This window comes from Pipistrellus hanaki (genome assembly GCF_964339955.1).
Source record: "Pipistrellus hanaki genome assembly, chromosome: 10".
In the NCBI taxonomy this organism is placed as follows: Eukaryota; Metazoa; Chordata; class Mammalia; order Chiroptera; family Vespertilionidae; genus Pipistrellus; species Pipistrellus hanaki.
This window is the reverse complement of record NC_140512.1, coordinates 53,281,883-53,300,547: the sequence shown is the minus strand read 5'-3', so window position 1 is coordinate 53,300,547 and position 18,665 is coordinate 53,281,883. Positions and strand designations below refer to the sequence as shown.

At 51.7% G+C, this 18,665-nt stretch overlaps 1 protein-coding gene across 3 annotated transcripts in view; it reads right to left on the bottom strand.

The window, feature by feature from the left end:
• Nucleotides 1–18,665, bottom strand: part of PLXNA4 (plexin A4) — a 402,577-nt gene that overhangs the window by 54,788 nt on the left and 329,124 nt on the right. For all 3 annotated transcript variants that reach the window (XM_084897228.1, XM_084897227.1, XM_084897226.1), the window contains 5 exons: nt 17,200–17,400; nt 11,363–11,459; nt 10,850–11,040; nt 8,442–8,593; nt 4,080–4,197 (listed from right to left, as the gene is read on the bottom strand). In XM_084897228.1, the coding sequence (XP_084753354.1) occupies nt 4,080–4,197; nt 8,442–8,593; nt 10,850–11,040; nt 11,363–11,459; nt 17,200–17,400 (759 nt within the window). The remainder of the gene's footprint in view (nt 1–4,079; nt 4,198–8,441; nt 8,594–10,849; nt 11,041–11,362; nt 11,460–17,199; nt 17,401–18,665) is intronic.

The following is an 18,665-nucleotide window of genomic DNA, read 5'->3' as shown; positions in this document are numbered from 1 at the left end:
GCGGAGGCTCTGCCCAGGCCTGAGGCAGCTCCCACACCCCAGGCCACCTTCTGGAATCCGTACGTGGTGGCCTCCCACAGAGCCTGCACAGTTTGTTTACGCTTGTGTGGATAGACAATGTCTGGCCCTGGAGTTTGCTTTTCTATATTAATAATCTATAATAATAAAAGTGTAATATGCAAATCAACCAAATGGCCGAACAGCAGAATGCCCTCGTGGATGACCACGCTATGGCACGCACTGGCTCCAGGCCAGCCAAGCGATGCGATTGGGGGGTGTAGGAGCCATCACCCCATGGCCACCAGCAAAGGAAGGCCCAGGCCAGACCACCAGCCAGCAGGGTGATCGATGGAGGGAGAGGCGGGAGGGGGCTCCTCGATAAATAGCCCCAAAGAGGGAGGCCCAGTTCTAAGACTGCGAGAGGGCACAGGCCGGGCTGAGTGCACAACTTTTATGCACTGGGCCCCTAGTAGTAATAATATTAATACTATCTGCTATATACTGACTTTTTAAGTGGCGGGCTTTATAGTTTCATATATTTAGATAATTAAATATATTAAAAATATATAAAGAATTTGATCAATCAATCCTACAAGATGTGTATTATCACCCGTCTTACAGAAGATTCAAAGACATTAGGTAGTTTCCAAGGTCTCACAGCTGAAAAGTGGCACAACTGAGATCTGTCTGATGATTCCAGAGCTCCAGTTCTCCATCCCCCCTCCGGCCTCCAATCTCATTTGCTTCCAGAAGGTAATCTGCCCCTTCTGCAGACTTCTCAGACTCAGCCTAAAGCACCCGGAGCTGGAGCAATAGGATGCTAGGTCCCCAGGGAAAGGAGGTGTGTTGGGGAAGAGGGCTGGGGGAGGGCAAAGACTGGTCAGCGATTGAGTAGAGTCCAATTGGCAAGTGGGGTGGTGGTGGCTGTGGATTTGGAGTTGCAGTGTGTTCTTTCATTAGCATTTTAATGGAAAAACTTTCTTCAGTCCCAGGTGAGAAGCCTGTATCTGCATTTAAATGAAGATTTCCTTCTCCCTTGGCCCCCACTCCCTGCCCTCTCAAAGAATTCTGCACCAAAAGTTGAACCCACTCCATTCCCTCGGAGGAGCTGGCAGGCAGCCTCCCCACAGAGAGGCCTGGATCCATAGCCAGAGAAGAGAGGCCTACAGCTCTGGGCCTGGCACGTGATGCCCATGTACAAGCTCAGGTCACACAGGCAGGGACGCACGCTGACCGCTGCACTTCATGTCCGACCCAGCGCTCTGCTCACCAGTCCTTGCAGGTCCTGGGCCTGGCATCCCCCCCGGCACCCACCAAGCCCAGGGAAGCTTTATTTGCCTCTGCCACTGGCTCAGCCAGAGACCTGGACAGGGAGCCAGGGACATGTGGAAAGGGTTTTCCTTTCTCCGTTCTGCCTAGATCATGCGCTCAGGACGAGTCAGTTACTCTCTCTGACCACAATATCAGGGAGCTGGGTCAAACAGTGGTCATCTCAAAGGTGCCTGATGCTTTCTGTAACTCTGTGTCACCTCTCACAAATGGTTTCTTTGTCCCCACTGTCTGTAAAAGGAGGTCCCACTGACTGTGTGTGTGTGTGTGTGTGTGTGTGTGTGTGTATGTCCAGGGGCTGCAAGGCAAGGAGGGTTGGTGGATGCTGGAGATAAAATCAAAACCAGGGAAGTTAGGATAGGTGGGATGAAGGGAGAACAGGCTCCATGGCAGCTTGTGGGTGGGGAACTTGGAAGGGGCGAAAGTGAGTGAAGTGAGTAACCCCTACTGGCTTTTGCAGGAACTGGGGGGGGGGGGGGGGGGGGGGCAGGGGGGCAGGGAGCAGGGAGCAGGAAGAGGAAAGCATAGAGATGCAGATGCAGATGCCTTGCATTTTAAAGCTGTGAGAAGCTATCAATCATTCAGGACGGGCTTCACAGATACTTCACATGTAGGCTTGCATGGGAATCAGTCCTACCTCACTTGCCATCTCCTTACTAGGCAACCAGGAGGGAGGTCAGGGACAGGAAATGCACTCTTTCCAAGGAGATGTCCAGAGACCAGACTTGTGGCAAGGCCAACATGTGCCACCAAGTCTGGCCTGATTTGTGGAGGGAAACTGAGGGAGACCTGAATCTGATCCCCATGTTGGCCCTAGGAAGGGGCCTCCTGGCGGAATCCAGTTTCCAGAGGAGCTATGGGCTTCCTGCGGGGACCCAGGCTGTTCCACCTACAAGATGCTCTGAGGTGCCAGGTAAATACAGCGTGGGGTCTAGGGGGGAGACAGGTCCCTACACCATTCCTCCTCCTTGAAAATCTTCCCCAGGGAACATGTAGCACAGGGCAGTTCTTCGAGACGCCCCTCCATAGAAAAATGATGCAAATGTTCAAGTCCCAGGGACCCACCGGGCCAGTGCTTTTACCTGCGGGCCGCAACTCCCCTCCCTCCTGACCTGCCTTTCTGCCCATCTCTCCTTCCCCTTTCATTCCTCCTCTCTCCCTCCCTCTGCTCCCACCTTCTAGTGCATTTCCCTGTCATCCCTTATCCCAGGGACAACCTCTCACTACTCAGCAGCCACACAGAAAACCATTCTGCCTTGTGCAGATCCTGCCTTTCCATGGCTCCTTCCATGGAGCCTCATCTTAATATCTGCCATCCAGCCGCATCCTGCTCCAGGTAGAAGCCATCAAGCAGGCAAGACAGACCTTCCCTTGGAGAGAAGGGGCTCTGGAGCATCTACCACAGAGATGTTATAAGAATTGAGCCCGGAAGCAGATATCAGCAGGCAGGTGGCAACTACTCAATAAACACTACCCCTAGGCCTGTGATCCTCAAGCCCAGCTGCAGCGAGAGTCTCCTGGGCAGCTTTGTGCCCAGCTGCAGGGTATGATTTATTGTAGCTTGGGGGTGGCAGAGCCTTTCGCTTAAAGCACCCCAGCAGCTGACACAGAGATCAACAGCCTGGGCTTCATCTGCACAGACTGGCTGGGCTGAGAGAGGGGCAAGGCCCCACGGGGCAACACCGAGGCCAGTGCAGGTAGATGCTAGGTCCCAGGGGGCAGGGCACCTGCCCAGGAGAGGGATGAGGACTGGGTCGTGAGCAGGAAGAATGGGAGGATATAGCTTAGAGCAATGCAGGGGAGGAGATGGAGAAGGCAAAGGGGTCGACCACATGAAGCCTGGTGCAGTTGGTGTTGGCTAGGCCAGGTGGCCCGACCAAAGAACATGGGAGACAGCTAGAGGCAATGGGCTCCCTGGGCGCTTCATGAGGCGAAGCTGACATACTAAAAATGGTACTTGGCCATGGGGATGGATTAGAAGCAGTTCAGACAGAGGCAAGGATTCAAGGAGGTCCTTGTGGTTGTGTGCAGAATGGGGAAAGTGAGACTTCAGGACATGGACATGGTGATTGGGCAGAAGGAGAGGAAGCCAAGTCACAGTCCTCATTGAGGGCCTGGGTGACAGGCCTCGGGCAGAAGTGGGCAAGTGAGCGTGACACCCTCTCTGTGGAGGGGTAAGGGATGCCAGAGTGGGAAAGATAATGGTGTGGGGAGAGGAAGGCAGAGTGGGATGCAGGTAAGATGTAGGATAACGAGGGGCGTTCAGGAAGTCACTGGATAGGGATGGTGGTGAGTGGGGAAGTTAGGATGAGTGAGGATGGTGGGATGGAAGTGCTGGGTGTCAGTGTACAGGGCAGGGCACAGGAGCCCCGGCAGCAAATGCAGAAATCATAAAGAAATTGATATTAGAAGTGGTACATCTACTTTATGCCATTTTCACAACTGTACCTTAGGGTAGATGCCATTGTTATCATTCTGTTTTAGAAATGAAGACTGAAAGGTTAGGCAACTTGCCCAGGTTCATGCAGTAAGTGGCAGGGACAGTGCTCAAATCCCGGAGTCCTGAGGCAGGACCACTCTCTCACCTTCCATGCCACACTGCCCCTCCACAGGGGATGCTGGGGCTGTGGCCAGAGCATCTTCCCTGGTGCTGCTCGGTTTGCCCACCCCAGACATCTAGATGGGCCAGTGAACATGGTAATGAGGCCTGCGGCCTGTGATTGGCCAGGACGCTGGCGGCCAGGACTCACCATGAAGTAGTAGAGCTGCGAGGACCGGGCCATGAACTCAGGCCGACACACGGCCACACAGATTTCCACGAAGCCGGCGTGCTGGCTGGGCTTGGCCTCCCCCATCTCACACACGATCCTGCAGGGAGGAGAGGACAGACCAGGTCACAGGACAGTCACAGGCCTCCAAGCCGTGGCCCCTGGCCCCATTCTCTGCAGTAGGATCTCAGGTATGGGCAGGGGAGGAGGTAAAAGACACCCCAGGTTCCTTCCTGCAGGCGTCCTGCTGGGTTGTCAGGAAATGAGGAAACATGATCAGGGATCCCCTGGAGGCCCTCTGTAAGTGGGGAGCCTAGGGGAGAGTTCTAACCCAACACTCAGTTTCTAATTCATGAATTAACCACTCAGTTATGAATTACTGTGAATTTTAGTCAAGCAGCTTAGCGGACAGAGCTAGCAGGACCAGAGAGGTACAATGACTTAGCCAAGGGCCCACAGCAAACCACACAGGAGCCAGGGAGTAGACCTAAGGTTTTCAGGTCCTTGTAGGAACTCATGGCCTGCCTCACCAAGGGCTTTCTGCTCCCAGCCCCAGCCAGGGGCCTGGCAGGTCAACAGACATGCATGTTGCCGTTGGGAGGAATCATACATTTTTCCCTTTTTATAAATTTTTACTGTTTTAATTGCAAAATTTGTTCATACCCTTTGAGAATGAGATAGTGCAGAAGTGTGCGAATAAAAAAGTAGTGTCCCTTATTTTATTCCTAACCTCTCTACATGTTTGGTATATACAGTCTCCCAGGCCTTTTACTAGACCTGTGCATATATATGCGTGTGTGTGTATATATATATATATATATATATGTGTGTGTGTGTGTGTGTGTGTGTGTGTATTTATATATGTATGTATATATATATTTACAAATGAGAAAACTGAGGCACAGCAAAGTTAGTCAACTTGCCCAACTATATATATTTGCACATGTATACACACATACACATGCATGTATGTATATTTATATTTGATATATGCATACACATAAACCAAAATGTTATATATACACACACAGCTATATACAAACATACATATACAGAGTATATATAATGAAACATATACGTGATTTAAAAAATAAAAGTGAAACATAATTATCCACTGTCCTAACCTGTCAGGCTCAACAATACAGCATGGGCTTCCTTCATGTCACTGTTCACACCATCTGCCCTTGACAGCTTCACAGTGTTTCACACTGTGACTGTACCATCTATTTCCCTACTTACTGGTGAGGGTGCACGTGTTTTCACACATGCATGTGTGTGTTAATCTTGCATAGCCTTTCCTCGGACTTGTCCGAAGCCTCTCTTCATTTTGGAATGGGTTGCCCTCCTGTAGGAGCTGCTGAGCTGGGAGCATTAACTTTAGTCTGTAATAAGTTTTGCATTCTCTTCTCCCCATTGGTCACCTCTGCTTCAATTTTGTTTATGACACCTTTTGGCACCCAAAAGCCTAAAGTTTAAACGTGGCTGTGTGGTCCATTGCTTGTTCTTTCACTTTATAGCTCCTGGGTTCTGTGCTTGTCTTAGAAAGAACTTCTGGGTGAGAGTCGAGCACAAATATATGCCCTTCTGTGAAGGTAATGTAATCAATACATGTTCAGTGTCAAAAACAGAAAGTACATAAAAACACTTGCCTTACATACACCCCCCAACTGCATCATCCAGGAATATTCACTGTCCACATGTCTGTGTACATGTTTCCAATTTGATTTTCTCTCATAAAATTAATTAGAATCCGAATTCTGCTTGGTAACCTGTGTTTTCCCTTAATAGACATCCAGTGCACTCCTGGTTATGATTCTCCCATAGTATCAGACCTAATGGCTCTGTAGTTGACTATCCTATGCATATAAAAGAGCTTATTAAGTGAATTAATTCCTTATTTTAAAACACACAAACTGCCTCTAAATTTTTACTATTATAAATAAATCCAAAATAAGCATTCATGCAAATAAATAGTTGTGCATTCTGGTTATGAAGGGAAAAGTCCAGAAGTAATATGGCCAGGCTAAAGACTTTTCACTCCCATTTCCACACTGCTTTCCAGAAAGTTTATCCCAATCTACCTTCCCGACAAGAATGTAGGAACATGCTATTTGTCATGCCTCTCATCTGTTCTGGGCATTGGCTTTCAGACATTGTTCCTTGTTGTTTTAATTTGCATATCATTGATTACTACTGATGTTAAACATTTTTATATGACTTTTGCATGCACTTTGCTCATTTTGTGATATTTGCCTTTTATTTGTAAAACCTCTTTAATTTTTATTTATAAAACCATCTCTTAACTGTAATAGGGCATAAACATATACCCAGTCGATCATTCACATTTTTATTCTGCTTACAATGATTTTTGAGGCACAAGCTTTAAGTCTTATTACTCAAATTTTCTAATCTTTCCCTTTATAATTTTCGTTTGCAGTTATACTTAGAACAGCTTTCTTTTCTTGAAATTAGATAAATTCTCACCTGTGTTTCTTGTGATCCTTTCGTAGTTTCATTTTTACACTTAACTTTTTAATCTGTCTGGAATTTATTTTAGATTATATAGTGAAGTAAGGATCTGATTTTTTTTTTTTCAGGGAGTTAACCAGCACCACTTACAGAATGATCTTTCCTTTCCTTGCAGGTTTGAAATGTCACTTTTATTACATACTACATATTTATACATCAGGATTATTTTTCTGGGTGTTTTATCTGATTCTACTGATCTAACTAGTACCACAATACTTCAATAGTGTGACTTTAATGTATTAAAGTTTTTTGTTTGTTTGTTTTCAAATCCTCACCCGAGGATATTTTTTACATTGATTTCTAGAGAAAATGGAAAAGAGGGAGGAGGGAGATAGGAGAGAGAGGGAGGGAGAGGGAGGAAGGGAGGAAGAGAGGAAGGGAGGAAGGGAAAGAGAGAGAGCGAGAGCGAGAGCGAGAGCGAGAGCGAGAGCGAGAGCGAGAGCGAGAGCGAGAGAGAGAGAGAGAGAGAGAGGAGAGAGAGAGAGAGAAAGAGAGAGAAATCCACATGTGAGAGACAAATTGATTTGGTCCAAGTGCTGATGTTCTAATCACTGAGCAAACCAGCCAAGGCTTTATAATATTATTTATTTATTTATTTTAAATATATTTTATTGATTTTTTACAGAGATGAAGGGAGAGGGTAGAGAGTTATAATCATCGATGAGAGAGAAACATCGATCAGCTGCCTCCTGCACACCCCCCACTGGGGATGTGCCCACAACCAAGTACATGCCCTTGCCCAGAATTGAACCTGGGACCCTTCAGTCTGTAGGCCAACGCTCTATCCACTGAACCAAACCCGTTAGCGCTTATAATATTTTTAATGTCAGGTCCCAAGTAGGACATTTCAGAGTTCCCCAAACCTCGCTATATGGTAGCAGCCAGTTTGGTCCTAGCAAGAGCTAAGAAAGTTGAAAGCCACAGAATGATCTTCAGATAAATAAGCGACGATGGACCAGGGAGGGGAGTGCTACCAAGTCTGGAGCCTTCAATGATCTGATCTACGCCTTAGGAAGAGCAGATGGAACTCAGGAGGAACTGGTGGTGGTGGTACTGATGGTTCCAGAACCACTGAATCCGGGCAGGATCCAGTGAGCAGAACCATAAAGGGCACTGACCTAGCTCAGGGAGGCCTTGCAAAGAGTCAGCAACTTATGACCACGGGTCAGGTAGCAAGGTTTCACTCCAAAGGGGCAGCGAAGATGGCATAAATAGATTCCATTGTGCTGGTAAGATTTCATGGTTGGGTTTGCTGGGCTGGAAAATTGTGTTTACTTATTTACAAGGCAATATGTGACTTGCAAACCTCTTCCACCAGGTAGATTAGAGGCCAGGTAGGTTGTTGAATGATCCTCTCAGTGGACCAGCAGATTTCACAAAGAGAAACTAACTATCCAAAGTACCCACAGGCCTGCCAGGGCGTGTGGAGTTTCATTTCTGTCTCCATACCGGGTAGCACAAGATTCATTTCTACTCTAATCGGGGCAGGACATGCATGGGGCGGTAGGGACAGCAGAGGGAGTTGGGATAAGCCATAAAACTCACACTTCTCTCACAGATTTTAACTGCTCTGCCTCACTCCTACTCACCCCCATAGCCCAAGGGGGTAACAATCACTTCTCTCCCAGCCTTTCCCCCTTTTTACACTTCCCTCAATATGGCAGCTGGCTGGTCCAGGTGTGGGAGTCCTACCCCATCACCCTAGAATGTTAAGGACATTCTCCTTTTACCTCCATAAGCTTTAAGACCACTTGTTGTTGGCTTATCTTCCCTCCCCTCCAGTACCGGTCTGTGTCTCAGGTCACGACCACTTACTGTTCGGCAGGGATGTAGCCATCCACCAAGGGGCTGCACTCTACACCGGCCACCTTGACGTGGGAGGCGATGTCTCGGAATTCCAGGCCCAGGTTCTCTCCTCGGATGGTGACCTTAGTGCCCCCTTCCCGGGGTCCCGTCACTGGGATTATCTGGAGGGAGGAAGCATGGTGATTTGGCAGGCACCAAGACGAACCCATTACCCCCTTGCTGATGGCCAAGGATCAGCTCTTCCCACTGCTGCCCAATCCCCAGGGCATCCGGATCTGGGATTGCCAGTGGGCAGGAGCTCTGGCAGAGCAGTCCCGGTTTGGGTGTGGGTTCAGGAGCAGTGATCAAAGACCCTCATTCATTTCCCTATTTCGTAGAAGAGGGAGCAGAACGTGATCCTCAGCATTACTGGGTAATTTATTGAAAATGGGGATTAATAATAAAGCGTTTGGGTATTTGCTTGTGTTGGTTTGCACTCTCAAGCTGCATGGGTAACCCTCCTGTGAACCCACAACCCTCCACACTATGGGAACTAAGACCCTTCTCTCTCATGTCACTTTCCTTAACCAGATATTTTCTTTCTTCTTATCCTTCTCTTGTCCCCTCCCCTTCCCCCAAATGAAATTGTAAGGCACCTTCTTTGTGTTCCTTTCAAGGTAACCTTTGTGTCTGATCTCATCTTTCTATCCCCCACCCGCTTCCTCTTCAGAGACAGGGCCTCTGAGAGCAAGGGCAGCGTCTCACTTCTCCCGTGGACTTTGCAATAGCAGCTTCGCTGTTTCTTGAGCTGTAATGGTACTGCAAACTCCAACTCGCCAAGCAGCTCCCAGGAGTTAGCAGAGCCCTTTGTCACAACCCCTTTACCTTCACTGTTTGACTTGGTTTCTAAGGGATATTTGTTTAATTAGACGTCAGCCTCATACACTGGCCAAAATGTCTAGCTGTCCCTCCGAAGATGTCACCTTCGGCGTTAAAACCCATGATTGGAATGTTAAGTTCCAACAAGGGCCTGCTTTGAGGGAGGGGCTCCATCCAGTTCACACGGTCTAGCTGTGGCATCCGCAGTAGAAACCTTAGTGGCAGAGACATTTGTGCCAGCCTTTCTTGGCATTGGATAGACAGAGAAAGGCGCACTTCCCACTCCTGGGGCCTCTGAAAGTCAGCGCCTGGATCCTGGCCAATGTCAGGGGATCACATTGGAAAGAAAGGACTCAGATAAGCCACTTCTTAGTAGGTCCTGCTTTCTCCCCGCTTTGAGGGCCACAGGGGGGTTCCATCTGGGGGGACAGTGAAAGGTGGGAACGGGACTCTAGACAAGAGTGCCCCAGGGTGGCAGCTTTGCCAGGGGGAGGCTGTTCACATACAAAAGTCAAGATACTTCCTGCTTCTTACACGTGCAGGCATGCATGTCTGTGAATGAGTGTGCACATGAGTGTGAGGGTTTACACATGCATGTTCTCCTTGCATTGGAAACAAAGGCTCTTTGTAGAGAGAGACCCATCTTTGTGTGAGGGAGTTGGGCAGATATAGGGAGGCAGGAAGAGGAAGTCCGTGTTCTTCTCAAATGCCTGCTCAGCCAGTCCTCAAAGTGCAGCTGGTATCCGGCAGCAGCTGCATGATCTTCCAGCCCCGGCTTGTCATCCTGAGAAAGGAGGCTGACCTCTGGCCCAGCCCTTGGTTCCCTGGGCCTGGGAGGGCCGATGCCAGGATGAGCCAGTGAACAGCCTCCATCTCACGAACATTTGCCATCTCCTCTCTGCAATTTTCTTGGTCTCGGGCCAAGAAGAAAGCCAGCCCCTCCATTTTTGCCATCACACTGTTAGTCACACCTGCCGAGGTGGTTTCTTGTTAAGGGCTCTGGGTGGGGGGTTTAGAGGGGTTGCTGGAATGTGGAGTGGAGAGATGAAGACCTAAATGAACCCCAGAGGCAGTGACTCCCTGGGCTTAGCCATGAACAGCGATGATTTTGATGATGATGAACAGGAGGAGGAATATGGGAAGATCCTTATAGGCTGGGCATAGATTCGCTCGACCATCCTTACAACACTGTGAGAGAGTTGGTCAACCAGACCCATTGCACAGGTGAGCAAGCTGAGGCACAGAGACAGCGATGAATTAGCTTTGAGCCACCCAGCAATTAGCTTTCAGAGCCAGGACTCAAACCCTTGACCCCCACCCACACAGCCTCTGTCATGGGTCCACTGCTTGGTGAGCCTGCCGCTGACGGAGTGTCTCAGCTTGGTCACCAAGAGAGACTCTTAGAGACAAATGGAAGGTGGTGAGGACTTCGAGTCCTTTCTGACACAGCTTCCGTGGAGACTCCAACTGGACAGTGGAGCCCCTCTCTTTTCTCACCTTCCTTTGGCCAGGCATGGCCTCAGGCCAGCCCCAGGAAGGACCCCTAGACAGCGGCTTACCTCCGTGATTCGAGGGTTCGTGCACTTGCTGTTGGGGCCCGCCAGCTCCAGCCACGGGCTCTCGTGGATGGGGCAGTGCTGCCGCAGGGTGCACTGGCCCTGGAGCTGGCACCAGCCGCACTGGAAGTCAGGGTCTGCCTTGAGGCACAGGCCGCAGCTCTCGCGCATGGCTCCACACTTATAGAGGTGAACTGCAGGCAAAGGGCGAGAGTGGGCTGGGGTCAGGGCTACGAGGGGCGGGGAGTGTGGCAAGGAACACAGTCCCACTCTTTGGTGATGGTTCTGGACTGGGAAGGCCAGTCTCCCTCCACCCAGCCCTGCTCACTGCTCCTCTCCCAGGGGCCACGCTGCCCACGCTGAGCCCGTGCCCTACAAGTCACAGAGCAGTGGGGATGGTGGAGAGGCTGCGGAGTGTGGGCTCAGGGCAGAGGGTGGGGGAAGAATGACACCTGCCCACGAGTGCAGAGTAGCTCTCCCCTTCACCCCTGCCCCCGCCCGGGCCACCTTGCATACCTCTGTTCTGAGCTGGGTTGTCGATGTTAAAGTGCCCGTTCCACACGACCGTCAGCTCCACCGGCAGGTTGTTGATCTCCATCCCTTCATAGGAGTACTGCAACCAGGGTGGGGAGGAAAGAAGAGAGCTGGATCACAGGTTTCCAGAGGGGCTGGATGTTCAGCCTGGGGCCCTAAAGAGCACAAGGGGCTAGAAACTGGTCCTGAGTGTGTGTGTGTGTGTGTGTGTGTGTGTGTGTGTAGCACATGTGCACAGGCATGCACATCTGTGGGTAGGCGGGGTGGGGAAGCAGGTATCAAGGGACAGGGCACAGGGCTTAGGAAGTGAGAGCAGGGGAGGGCCAGGCTGGGTGGGATACCCATTTGGAACGCAGCTTCCATGGAGCAACTTTGAGTGAGCTACTCAAGCACCTTGCTGGAGACCTTCTTGGGCTTTCCCCAGGAAGTTTAATGGAGTCCAGCCTTTGGGACTGGTGCTAAGAGGTGGGAGGAGTGCAGGGACGGAGGGTGGAAGGGCAGTCCCCAGGCATGCCAGCCCCCATCTGCCTTCTGAGAGCAGCATTTCTCAATCTCAGAGGAGAGACTGCGGAACTCAGAGCCTGCCCAGCAGCACTTCCAACCCTCCCTGGTGTTTTCTCATCACCACACAGACTGCCTCCATGGGGGGAAGGGGGGAATGGGGTGGAGAACTGAGAGGCTTTCTATGCAGGAGAAGCTGAGGTCTGGTGACTTGTTGGAAGTTCTGGTCCAGGGAACTTGTTTGACAGACTTAAAAAAATATATGTATATGTATATGTGTATGTATATGTGTATTTTTTGTGTATGTGTATATCTATATCTACATGTATATCTACATGTATATCTACATGTATATCTACATGTATATCTATATGTATATGTATATGTATATGTATATGTATACGTATACGTATACCTATATCTATATCTAAATCTATATCTATATCTATATCTATATCTATATCTATATCTATATCTATATCTATATCTAATTGATTTCAGAAATGAAGGAGACTCATTGATTGGCTGCCTCCTGCACACCTCCTACTGGGGATCGAGCCCATAACCGGGGCATGTGCCCATGACTGGAATCAAACCTGGGACCTTCAGTCTGCAGGCCAATGTTCTATCCACTGAGCCAAATCAGCTAGGGTGACAGGCTCTTTTAACTTAGGGTTAAAGGTTGGCACTCTAGGCCGTGGGGGTGTGGATGGTTATGACAGGCAGCCACCATCCCCACAGAGCTAGCACAGCACCTTCACCAGGGAGGGGGCCGCAGAACCTGTGGACACACCAGCTGGGGAGCCTGCCCTCTTTGCCTCTGCTTCTGTAGGCAATCTGTAGAGGCTTCTAAAGAAGTTAGGATCCTAATCTGAGAAACCACCCCAGATTCCTGAGTTCCAGAATGTGCTCCAATGTGAACTGTGCCCAGCTGCCCTTATGCCACAATATACAGCTTTCTCCAGGGTCTACCCTACGCTCTGAAACTCCTCACTAACTCCCTGGTGAGTGTGTCCAGCCAGGAGCCACGGTCAGTGTTTCCTCACAGAGCATCCACCCTCTCACAGCACCTCCCTGTGACTGACAACACTGGGGCCGGGACCAGGGTCTGGGCTCAGCCGGAGAACAAAGCCAAGCTCCCTAGCCCGCCCTGCAGAAACAACCGTGGGGTTTTTGGATCAGCTCAGAACACAGCTGCTGACTCATAAGCTCTTTGCCACACAGCTCAGTCATCAGCTCCCCAGAGATTTGTCTTTTGCGTCTGGGTCAGGCTGGATCCTGAGTTTTCTCACAAAATCTCTTCTACTCGACTGGAGGTTCTCCTGGACCACCTTCCTCAGAATCATCTAGGGGGCCACTGGAGGCAAGTCCCAGGGCCCCACCCAGACCTGCTGAAGGAGGCTGAGGAGATGGGGAGCACTTTGGGTGAGCAACTCTACTATTGCTGGTGGTGGAGAGATGTGGAGGGGGACAGAGGGAGAAACTCCCTTCCGGACCTCCCTCCCTATTTCCGCCCCTAGTCAAGCTCCACGCCCCAGCCTTCCAATCTCCCTCCTCCACGGCCCTATGGGGGAGTATGGTGAGGGTGGCCCAGGCTGTGGGCTAGAAGGCTCTGGCTCTGCCAGGCTTTGCCCAGGACCCAAAGAGATACTAACAAGCTCATGGCCAGGGGCATGTTGAACAAAGATGGACAGAGCCTTCAGGCCCCTCTCAGGAAGGACCTGAAGTCCCTCACAGAACAAAGCAGGAAATCCTGTATCAGCCACGTGTGTCTGTGTCTGTGTTTACAAATGTGTCCATATGGGAGAAGAGGTCAGTGCACAGAACTGTATTATCTGCCTGTTCATACATGTGCACATGCACACACGTATTTCCATGACTCTGCAGTGCCCAGCTGTGGGCAAATGACCTACGTCCCAGTGTCCCATTTTTACAGTGGGGCACAGTGGGACTGCAAACAGTGCCTACCTCACAGCAACACTGAGAGGGTCAGAGACAGCCATCCAATGCCCGGAGCACAGGGCTGTTGAGTGGAAGGAGCATTCAAGTGTTACTGTGTATAGTATTTACACAACGTCAGGGATGCTGTGCAAAATACATTTGTGTTCCCTGTGTTTATATTTATGTGGAAGAGTAATAGCAGCTGTTTACTGAGTGTTTATGCACCAGACACCTGGTACATATGGAGGTGTATGCATATGAGAATGCTTGTATGTTCAGATGTACTTGTGTGTACACCTATATTTTTTTCCCCTAAGAAAACTGAAAATAAAGAAGACTTTAGGGATCAAATATGCTGAGTGCTACTTTCTCTTTCTCTCCCCGGTTCCTGGGATCTTGATTATCAACTATTATGGAATTATGAACCCTCCACCATTTGCTGGATCTCTAGAGAAGCCACTCTCCTTCCTGGACACCCTCGCTTGCCCATGACCTGCACCCCCCCAGGGAGAGCGAGTCAGGCAGACAGCTGGGGAGTCTGGACCACTGGCTCCCCACCTCCGTGCACTTAGCATTATATAGCTCTCGGCAATCAGTGGGCAGTTCATCTGCACAAAGCCCAGAGCCCAGGGAAGAGTGTTTCAGGCTCCCAAGGGCCAGAAGGTTAAGTGTCTCAATCAAGTCTGGCTCTCTGCCAGTGGATGACCTTGATCGTAACCTTGGGAAGTGTGAACTTCAGTTTCTCTACCTCCTGAAGCAAAAAGATAAGCTCTGAGCAATTGGGACACGCTTTCCTCCAACCACTCTTTGGTCCTGAGTTCTGAGGTATTTTGCTGAAAAGCCAACAAAAAATCTGAGCAACATAAGAAGCCCATGCATCTGTGTCCAGGGCCCCAGAAGCCTTGCAGACCAGTTCCCAGCTATGCTCCAGGAGGCAGCAAGGGCACAATACCTCCCCGCCAGCCTCACCACCCCTGTGTAGCATGTGGTAAGTTGGGGCACCAAGAGAACATGGGAGGCCTCCATGGGTTTGTGGAATCTGGGCTGGGCCCCAGGATCTCGGCCCGCACTGCAGCCAGCCTGCTGCTGCTATGGCCCACTTACTCCAGAATGCCCACACTGTCTTCCCTCCAACACTGTCTGTGAGCTGCCCTGTCCCTCTGGGCTCCCTGAGGGCTGCAGTGATTGGCCCAGGGCCTGTCCCCAAATAGTGGCTGGAAGCGACCTGCCTGCCCACCCAGCCCAGCATCACGCCCATGCCAGGTTTTCCTGTGTCTCTTTTCCTTGTCTGCTCTCTGAGACCTGTCACCCACCTCTCTGTCATCACAAACCCAGGGTTTCTCTGTTACAGCCTCTCCCATCCTCCCCATCCAGAGAGCTCACTTAGGCAATGAAACAACCTAACTTCCTCACAACCCTCTCTGATGCAGACCAGCCCCTGCTCCCGGGGTAACTCCAAGGCTGGGGTATAAAGTGCTCCGCTGCTAATTTTCACTCAAACTTTGATCAGGGGGTGTGTTAGGAGCCCAGCACTGCCATTGCTTATCGCACTGGTACTGCCCAAGGGGTGTGCGTCAGTGTCCCGAGGAGACCCAGCCCCCAGCCCTTGTTCCCAGGAGGCTCTGATTTCACCCCCACATTCAGGGAGTTCCCTGGGACCCCCAGAGGGCTCATTCATGGAGTCAGGCCTTGGCTCAGGAAATGCTGAGGTTATCTGAGCACAATCAGCTTCCAATTCTGGCAGGGCCGCTGGGAAACACGCTAGTCCCCTAGGATGGACGGGGTTTTGACCCAGGGGCTTATGGGACCAACTCAGGCTGTCATCTGGGTTATGATGGCCTATTAAACCGAGTTAGCGGAAGCATAGGGGCCCAGCCTTGTGACATCTGGGGAGCTGAAGACTCATCAGAGGCCGCAGACTCTGCCCTGCCTCCCGACACCTCTGAGGCCTGAATCTCCGGGGCAGCTTCCCTGGGGCATGAGGCGGTTTTCTTCAGGGTATGAATCCCCAGCTGCCTTCTGCTGAGTCAGATGTGGGGCTCTGGCTCTCTTCCCTCAGGGACTTGCTAATTTGGGGGAGAACCACTTGAGCCAAACCCTTGGGGCTCCTCCGCTTGGCCTCAGGATTTAGGAGGAAAGCGGAGGTGTTTAATATCCCCTTTGCTTGCAGGTTTAATCTGGGGCACCGCAGAACTCTGAAAACCAGGCCGGCCGCCAGGGGAGCTGTGGTCCGGGGTTTCCAAGGTTGGGAAATCAGTTGTCAGTTCAGTCCTGAAATGCTGAGCCACCGTGGGCAAGCATGTGGGCCTCTCTGAGTGCCACTGGCCCCAAATGGCTTCCTGCAGGGAGAGTGGAGTTCTCCCCCAAAATGCTTTGCTCCGCATCTCATTTCCAATCACACTCACCACGGAAGCGATGAGGAGGATGAATGCAGGCCATGTGACACAAGAGGAGACCTCAAATCCAAGCCCGGCCAACCACTCACTAGCTGTAGCTGTATATCCATGTCACTTACCCTCTAGGCAGGGGGTTGGTGGGTATTCCAATGCACATGGAGCTGCAGGCCTTGTAAGGCCTGCCTCGGCATTTACTTCTGTAGTTATTAGATTTAATTCTTAAAGAGGGTCCCCAATTGTATAACTTTCAGCCCCATAAACCTCGACCTGCTCCTGCTTCTGGGCCTCCAGTTGCTCTTTTATACAGAGAAAATGTCACACGTCTCCAAGGGCAATGCTTGTCTCTGAGCTTCTGGGTGCATAGACGTAGCCCAGAAAGCGAGTGAGAGCAGGCAGAGCCCTGACTGGGAAGGCCCCGCGGGGAGGAGGTGATGGCTGGAGTGATGCTTGGAGAGGGTTCTGTGCATGGTGCCCAGGAATCAGGTGGCAGCCGAGCGAGGGTTTCCTCAGTGGGTAGGGTTTGTGCGGACCTGAGCAGCACACCCGCCAGCAGCCCCTGTGGGTGCGTGTCTGGCTCAGAAGCCTCCTGTGCTGGGACACGGCCTCAGTGCCAGTACGAAGGCAGTGGGGCCTCTGTGGCTCACATGAGGCACTAGGCTCAGCCCTGGCAGGAAGGCGGGGCCCAGGGTCCCCAGAGCTCCTTCACGGAGAGTGGACATGCCAGTTGCTGCCCACAAACAGTGCTCAGCAGCCCCATGGCTTGTCCAAATCCCCTCCCCTCAGCCCCTCTCTTGGGCAGAGCACTCTCCTGGCCACAACTGGGCCGCAACTCTGGCAGGCACTGGTGCCCTGGAGCCCAGTCCTCGCTGAGTGGTGGGCAGTGTGGGGAGAAGTGAGCAGTTTGGGGGTGTCTGGGGAAGCCCTGTAGAGTTGAGCGCATCTGGCTCTGGAGGAGATAAGGATGGGCAGGCTGGCACTCACAGAGGTGTTCTGGCACTGCACGCTGGAACTGTTGAAGCGCAGGGCGGGCACCCTCTGCTCGCTGCCCTGGATGTTGAGGATGCACTCGTACCCGCGCTGCCCGGACTGCGGTTGCGGCAGGTTCTTGGCCTTCAGCGTGATGGGCTTGATCACCTCCACGGGCACCAGGATCTTGTCCACTCGCAGCAGCTGAGGGCAGTCCTGGGGACAGAGAGCAGGGCTCAGACGGGAGCAGGAAGCCAGAGGTGCCAAAGGCTCTTATCTGGAGCCTCTCCAGACCTAACCCACATGTTTGCCCCGTTTCTCTCTCCCTGAACAGTCCTGGGCACAAGTGCCCACCCCCAGCCTCTGTAGGAGGGAAGGGGACTGAGAAATTCCGGGTCCCAGAGTCACCATCTCGAGGCCACTTCTCCAGAGGCTGACCCTGTCCTCCAGGTTCCGTTTTAATGGCCTCCAGACTCTGACACTCCTGGAGGCCTCCTCGGGCACCCCTCCTATCTAGCAGACATAACAAGGCTGGCTGGAAGACCCTTCGCACGTTGGGCTGCCGAACCCTTGATCAGTCTCAGGCTGCCCAGAGGGACCACGTGGGCAGATCAGAGTGAGGCAACGCCCTGGCTGCGGCTCTGGAATGGGAGCCTGGGCCAGAGCAGGAGGATCCATCAGAGCCTTCCATTCATGGGCTGAGCCTGGCATTTGGGAAAGTTCTGGAATGGGCCCAGAGACCCTTTAAATCCAGAACCTTCTGACATAACTCTGGGGTGCCCAGGGAAACGCCCCTCAGAACAGATGCATGCTGACCAGATGCTAGCAATGGGCACTCTCATCCAGAGCCCAGCAGGACCCAAGGACGTTTGGAAATAGAGGCGGCAGATCACTGGCCCCGTGTCCTGGGCAGTCAGCTCTGCCCAGGAAAGGCTGGGAGAGAATGGGGGCCATAAAGAGTGTGATGCTCTGCCCAGCTGAGGGGTGGAGGCTGGCTTGTTTCTGGGTTCTCAGAGGTGGGTGGAAGAAGTCAGCATTCCTGGCTGCTTGGCATGGGCAAGAGTGAGGGTTTCTGTAAACACCAGCAAGGCCTGGGCTCCCTGTGTCTAGCAGGTCCACCATTCCTTGATTCCTATCACTGTGGCACTTTTGGGGCAAGTTGGCCATCAAAAGCATGGCACACACATCTCACTAGATGCTGACCCCCACCCCGGCACCTTCCCCAGCAGAGAGTCAGAGGAGGCTGTGGGGGAGGGCAGATGGGAGGCCATCAGGCAACTTGGCAGCCATCCCTCCGGGGTCTGAAAGCACATGTGAGCCCCTCTGTCATTGAAAGTGGGAGCGAGAAGACCTCAGGGCTTGCTGAGCATCTGATGAGCTATGGAACCTTAAGCAGAGCCCATCCCCACTTTGAGACTCGATTTCCCTATCTGTTGATTGGAGAGAACCCAAGGACCTATTCAGCTCTGGCCAGTCCTGAT